The sequence below is a fragment of the Bombus affinis genome, chromosome 5 (assembly GCF_024516045.1).
Source record: "Bombus affinis isolate iyBomAffi1 chromosome 5, iyBomAffi1.2, whole genome shotgun sequence".
In the NCBI taxonomy this organism is placed as follows: domain Eukaryota; kingdom Metazoa; phylum Arthropoda; class Insecta; order Hymenoptera; family Apidae; genus Bombus; species Bombus affinis.
The window spans coordinates 14,502,915-14,509,817 of NC_066348.1; the positions used below are offsets into that span (position 1 = coordinate 14,502,915).

At 38.7% G+C, this 6,903-nt stretch overlaps 1 protein-coding gene across 8 annotated transcripts in view; it reads left to right on the top strand.

Annotated features, from left to right (window-relative positions):
- LOC126915945 (uncharacterized) overlaps positions 1 to 6,713 on the top strand; it is a 350,506-nt gene extending 343,793 nt beyond the window's left edge. For all 8 annotated transcript variants that reach the window (XM_050721167.1, XM_050721166.1, XM_050721162.1 and 5 more), the window contains one exon: positions 273 to 6,713. In XM_050721167.1, the coding sequence (XP_050577124.1) occupies positions 273 to 317 (45 nt within the window). In that variant the 3' untranslated portion in view covers positions 318 to 6,713. The remainder of the gene's footprint in view (positions 1 to 272) is intronic.
- Positions 6,714 to 6,903: the final 190 nt, after the last annotated feature.

Sequence of the window (6,903 nt, forward strand, 5' to 3'; positions counted from 1 at the left end):
GCTATTTCTTTTATTTCTAAACATTTTCCTAAATTTATTACCAATAATTAACAACTAGTATATAGATTTTCATGGAAATGTATAATTGCGTAAAATTAAGCAAAGGTTCTCTTTCTATTTAGCTCATTCAATTTTATAACAAGTACTGTACTTTGGATATTTCAAATATCTCTATTCTTAAATATTCGCGATCTGTCAAAGAACAGGCGGAATCGTCGATCATAAAATTAAAATATAATTTCAATTGATGGAAAAATCAATCTTTTTCACAGGCGACCGTGTATAGAGGCGGCTACAACAGGTTCACGCCATACTAAGGATCGTCAGATATAAGAGCGCGAGCCTTCCAAGTACACCGTTATACTCAGCTGAACATGACCAGAACAAAAAGAAATCGACACAATCATCATCGTCATCCGTCATCGATCACGATTAGCCCACGAAGCGATGCCTGGACCCTCCGCGCATGCTGACGCTAGCCTTCTTCGTAGCACCGATACAAAATCATTGACTTCGGCTCTCGTCGACGCGGAACGAAAGCGTGTCTTTCATCCTGAAATCATCCGGCCATTATGGACAAGGTTCCAATAAAGCCAGAACTACCGAGTCGACTACGAACGTGCCACGCATAAATAGGACAAAGATTAGAAAATTGCTTTCGAAATGGGTACATTAAAGTTACACACAGTCGATCACAGGGAAAATAGAAGAAGGAAACCCGTAGAGAAAAGGAAGAGAAAGAAATTTGCTTTAATCGTTACAGACGAAAGGACGATCGAATGCATTAAGCGACTGATAGACGAAGAGATAGAAGGTTAAAGATCGTAGGAAGATGATATAGAACACTCAGAATTTAAATTAGATTGAAAGCGTGCTTCTCAGTTGGAGATAGTTTTCGATTGGGGTTGATCGACAGACGACAAAGGTCTGCCGAAGCATCGTCGAACTTTCAAACTCTGATCGATAATAAGAGGGTTGCGAGGAAGGACAGAGATGTATGGCAGACAGGGAAATCGGTAAACTGAATTAGCGGACAAAGGGGACTGATTAAATTGAGTTTTGTTGGAAACATGTTAAACATCCGAGCAAACGGTCGTTTCGAGCGTCTTAAGAAAAATATCACTATCCAGCGAAAGATCAAAGTTACAAGTTAGATGAAATAGAATCGAAACGTTCCAAAGCTGTCGAAATTCGTGTGTAAAGGGAACGTGGCATCGCGTCATTAAACAATCAGTTTGTATCGGAGTTCGGACCCGGCAGCCATTCCGACTTTACGAAGTTGAATGACAAAGGGGCAAATGTGTCGAATCTAGACGGTGTACGTGTATATATATTTGTGTATATACGTATATATATATAAGTAGATAGATATAGATAATTGATCTCTCTAGAAATCAATTGTAATTATGCAATTCGTTGCTCGTGCACGTTTCCATAATCGTTCGGGAGAAACTTTTAAAACGCGACCCGGCAAAAATTTTTATCACTAACGAAACCGGGACTATTTAGATCACATTACAAAGTTTACGTATCATCGCAATACGATGTTATTCATTGAGATCCAAGAAGAGTAAAAATATGAATATACAAAGAATTTTGTACATAATTCATTGATAATTCGCTAAAATATAGAAACGAAATCTGAAATAAAGAAACGAGTAATCGACTGTTTTCTTTCGTATCTTTTTTTTTTTTACTATCATTACTATTACTATTATTTACCCTCGTCCTCCGTATGGACAAAATTTTATGTTTAATTGCCTGCGATAACAGGTCTTTACTAATCATGAATCAGAAACACCAATTATCAGACACGTGATAAGACGTGCAAGAGGTAGAGGAAACTCTCGCTAATGGCTGCCGGAAAGGAACTCTTCCTTCGTGTCGACGAGGTACACGCGACTTCCGGTGACAAACGCCACGCTCGGTAATCGGCAAAGAAAAATACGCGAGACCCTCTTTAGGTAGCTAGACAAGATTTTAGAAGAGAGAAAACGACGAGAGCGACGAAGCAGTTACGCGTGACCGGTAGGGTTTCTATGCCAAATATGTGTGTGTCTATGTTGCGCGTGTGTGTGCGTAGATTCGCGAAACGAACCGCGGCTGTAAAGAGTAGAATAGTAAATGTGGCTGAAGGGAGAGAGAGAAAATCCCTTGAATAACTTCTGACAAAAGCAAGATTCTGGCAAACAGAATCTAGTCAAATCAGTCTCTACCGGTTCCTAATCGAGATTATGACAATGTAACGCAGCTTTTCTCCTAATACTCACGGCCTTGTCGACGCTCCAATGAAAGATGGAACGTGACAGCCTTTTTTTTTTATATATATATATAGTTAATGAAAATTGCCTTTTAAGGATGGTAATTTTTGTTCGAATTTTGTGAATTTTGAAGCTTGTCGATCGAGGTTTCTACGCTCTCTTATTTTTTTTTTAACTACTTTTTGGTGGAGGAATTGGAATAGAAATTAATTTATGATGTTAGTAAATCTTCGTCTCGAATTCGAATCTCTCCGATTTGGAATACTCTGAAATTGTCACTTGATTCGTGCAAACGAGAAATTCTTTTGTAAGATGTTAATCGACGAAACGATTCCTACTTCTCGATGGACTAAGTGTCCACGCACGAATAGCAACTTTCGTCGAGAGTTACGATATTCGTTTACAAAAGATGGGCACATTGTAACGGAGCTCGAGTGATCGAGGGCGCTGAAATTGATAGACTGATCCTTTGAATTCTGATGTAATCTCTTGGACAGCTTTTCATAGAAAGCTTATGTGATATTTCCAATATTATTTCTCGACTAGAAATTAACTACAGCTATCGAAGATATGTTCTACCGTTCTACGTAAAGAACTAAACTCATTTACATATATATATATATATATATGTACATATATGTAATATATATATATATACATATATATAATGTGTATATATATATATATATATATAAACAATATATGTATATATATGATATGTACACATATGTATACATACTGTTTTTTGCATTTTTCATTTCAAACGATGAACGATGAATTCGTTCAAGTTTAAAGTTCCTCGAATTTCTACGGCATTCTCGATCACAGAATTTGATTTCTCGATCGGTCGGAAAAATCTTTTTTTGCTAAACGTAATCACGAAGGCAAACGAGAGAGAATTACAAAACGGAAAAGAGGGAGGGAGGGAGAGAGAGAGAGACTCACACACACACAGAGACACACATAAACACAGAGTACTCCGAAACAGAGAGTAAAAAGAAAAAAGAAACGCGATAGGGAAATGGTACGCACATTGAGCCGAGTGAGTGATAATCCATGTTGAACAGAAAAAAAAGTTCTAGTTAAGTGGAGATTTATCGTAATAAATATATACATATATATAAATAAATATATAGGTAAGTCGTTGCGTGACTCGACGTGGAGCGTAAGTGAGAAGGAATGCGAGTGGCCACGAGTGAATGAACTTGAGCGTGAAAGCGAGACATAAAAAGAAACTGATGAGGAAGAAAGAAACGACGAAACGTGAGGAACAAAATGGTCAAGGAAAAGACATGCGATGGATAATGAGGGTGGAGAGGGTGGGGGTTGGGGCAAGGTATGACACAAAGAGTCGTGTGAAATAGCCAAATATGACAAAGATGTTCTTTTCTTTCTCTTTTTTTTTTTGTTTTTTCTTCTACTTCTTCTATTGTCTTTTGTTCTTTTTTTCTACGTAGATAAAAAAACGCGACAGCACTAGTTAAACTAACTGACGTGGTTAAACGCGACGTAGTTGGTTTACTGTCGTCGAGTAGATTTTAAAGCTGTAATCTATCGTTAGGATAATTCTGTAGGCTAGGAAGAGAGGCAAAATGGCCGGTAGTTGGTCGTAGGACCGAAATTGGCCGCTAAATAAGAAGATACATATTCTTATTCTTATTTTTTCCTTTTTCTTTTTTTTTTTATTTTTGCGTGTGCGAACGCCAGTACATGTAAATAACGTAATTAGGGATCGACTGTGATCGATTTCGTCGAGCACAAAAGAAAGGATTAATTGAGCGGGACGTCCCCGTTTTAGGAGCTAAACCGAACAATTCAGAACATACTCATTGATTCTTGTAACGTTAAATTAACGAGCGTAGATTTTAAAGGAGAGTCTGTAGAAATGAAACGAAACGAGAAATAAACGATGGTAAAGGAAACACAAGATATATGCTAGTGATGCACGAGAACGATGATCTTCGAAGTAGCGAGAATGAAAGGATAGTTCTCGGGAATTCTCTGTTTGAGCGCAAGAGACGTTCCCAGGATCGAAAAGAGACTCTTTACTCCTCGAACCTTGGTCGCTTATTCGCGACTCGTTCCTCTTGGAACGAACACATTTTTCATATACGTAAGGCTCTGGAGATGCTGTGTGCTCGAAAATGATATATTGATATTAGAAAGGAATACGCTCTTGATCGTGTTCGTTGGCTGAGGAACACGCGCCAAAAGCGGAGCAACTAAGGAAGAAAGATCTATCCCTGTATATTGTACACTGTAATTACAATTTATACTTACTCGTAATCGATACCTTTATCGGTAGGCTATTACAACTAGTGGCTAGCGTAAGTCAAGCTCAAATCTAGGCGAGACCCACCGTCTTCGCGTCTTTATTCTTCGTCACGAGTGCACAACTCCCATCCCCCGATATTCCTCCTCTTGTTCCGGACTTTTATCGTTTTCTCGAGCGTGTTCTCCGATTGCGTACGCAGGCCTACCGTACACGATTCCCGTTATATTCACGATTCACGTCGTTGAGCTTACATTTTTCATTAATTTCATTTCTCTTTCCACTGTAATTCTTTTCTTCGGTTGCTTATTAGCTTTGTTCGTAAAACGTCATTGATACAAATATTCCTGGGCATCTCGCGAAATTAAAAGTGCGTCCAGGCGATCGACGGATCGTGCTCTATAAATATAATTGAATCGTAAAGCCGATTAATTTAGATTCGATTTAGTTGTAGTAGTTTGTTTCTTCGACTCCGGTGTCCCTTGGGGTGTTTCGTGAAACTAATCATTGGAACGTGTTCAGTGCATAGAAACGATAGAATGATCCGCGGTCGATAATACGTTTTAGCGAAAGATACTCGAGATGACTATTTTAGATTCGAACACGACTTTCTTGAAGAAAGATCGACTGTAAATAATCACGTGAGCACCGAGAAAACCTACTTCTATCGATTCTATGTACTGAACTCGATCTTCGTATATTCGCCACGTTTTGCGGAACACCTTAAATATTTATCTATAGGAAAATTTATCTATATAAAGAATAATGAATCAATCGCTGTACAAAGGGAAATTTAATGAAATTAGAGGTAGCCAGAAACACGAATAGATTAGAATAGTATCTGTTTCTGAGTCTCTTAGAAGAATCGAACATTTGTCTCGACGATAGAACCACAGATACTAGTCTTCTTCATACTTCTAGAAACTAACTTATAATATTCGCCAAACAAACAAAAAAAAAAAAAATCGTGCTTCGGCGTAGAATCCTCTCTTCGTGAATTGTACAAAATAAAAAAGGATCTGCTAATAATTGTAATTTTAACACGCACGATTCGATCGTCGAACGCTTTGGACGAATCTATGAAATTCAAATTAGAAAATATTGTAAGTGAAAGAGAGGGAGAGACAGAGAGAGAGAGAGAGAGAGAGAGGAAGACAAGCCAAATATGCGCGGTAGAACGTCAAAATTTCAAATTGGAAAGAGCATAGTCGACTAATTCGCCCCATTTGTGCCCACGTGTCATTTTTACGTTCTCCTTTTTCGTTGATCCGCGTACGTTCTCGAGTGCTAGCGGGTAAATCGCATTGTAAAATAATCCAATACGATCGATACGCACCGTAACGTTATACATATATAAATATATGATTCTACTCTAATTATTATTAAAGGCAGTACCGTAAACGGGATTTTTAAAGTGAATCTAGATGACTACATGACTTACGTAAACGACACATCTTTACGAGCAACATATCCTAGCGTACTAGGCGGCGTCGTGGCCAAGTTCAGCTCGAAATCCTCGTAGATCCTTCGCTGACGAGATATTTGCCATTCGTCTACGCGACAACGCACATTTCCGCTCTCTTATTCCGGAAACTCTCTGGTGTCGTCCTTCCGCAATACGCCGGGGACACATGAAAAACGCGTGGTGCCGAATACACCTTCGAGGCCAGCAACACCTCCGAGGATTTCGAGCACGACCCATGGCCATCTTCTTTTTTCGAATTATCGCGAGGCAAAGACAGAAAGAGAATGACAAGTGAGAAAAAGAAGATAACAAGAAAATTAACAAGTAAGGGATGTTCCATGACATTAGGGCGTTATTACGGTAATAAGTCTAACTTCTTAGAGTCGTGAATGAGTGAATGATATTACGAAGAGACGATATGTGTCCGTGTATCGTGTGATGCTGAATGAGCGTGATGATGCTTTTGGACCTCGTCGAATCGCCGCGACAAAAACAGACGATAGACAGTTCTCGGACGCATTTGTTTCTGAAAACAAAATGAGAATAACTTGAGCGATTAAATTAATTAGAGGATAGAATGTGAATGAAAATGCGAGCGATTCGATGATATACAAAATGCAGGGACGATAGAGATAACGTTTCGACAAACGGGGATACGAGATGAAAACAGAAAACATGGATAAAAAAAAGAAAAAAAAGAAAAGAAAGAATGAAATTTAATACAAACTAGAGAACATCGTAAAAAGAGCTAAATGCCACCTGTTTTTTCGCTTTTCTCGCAGTGTAAACGGATTCGCAACGGGAGACGCGTGCGAATCGTCATTTGGTTTCCGGCTGCGAATCCAACTCCGGAGGAAATAAAAAGAATAATACGCTAAAGCGAGCGTAAACGACTTTTTGCGCCA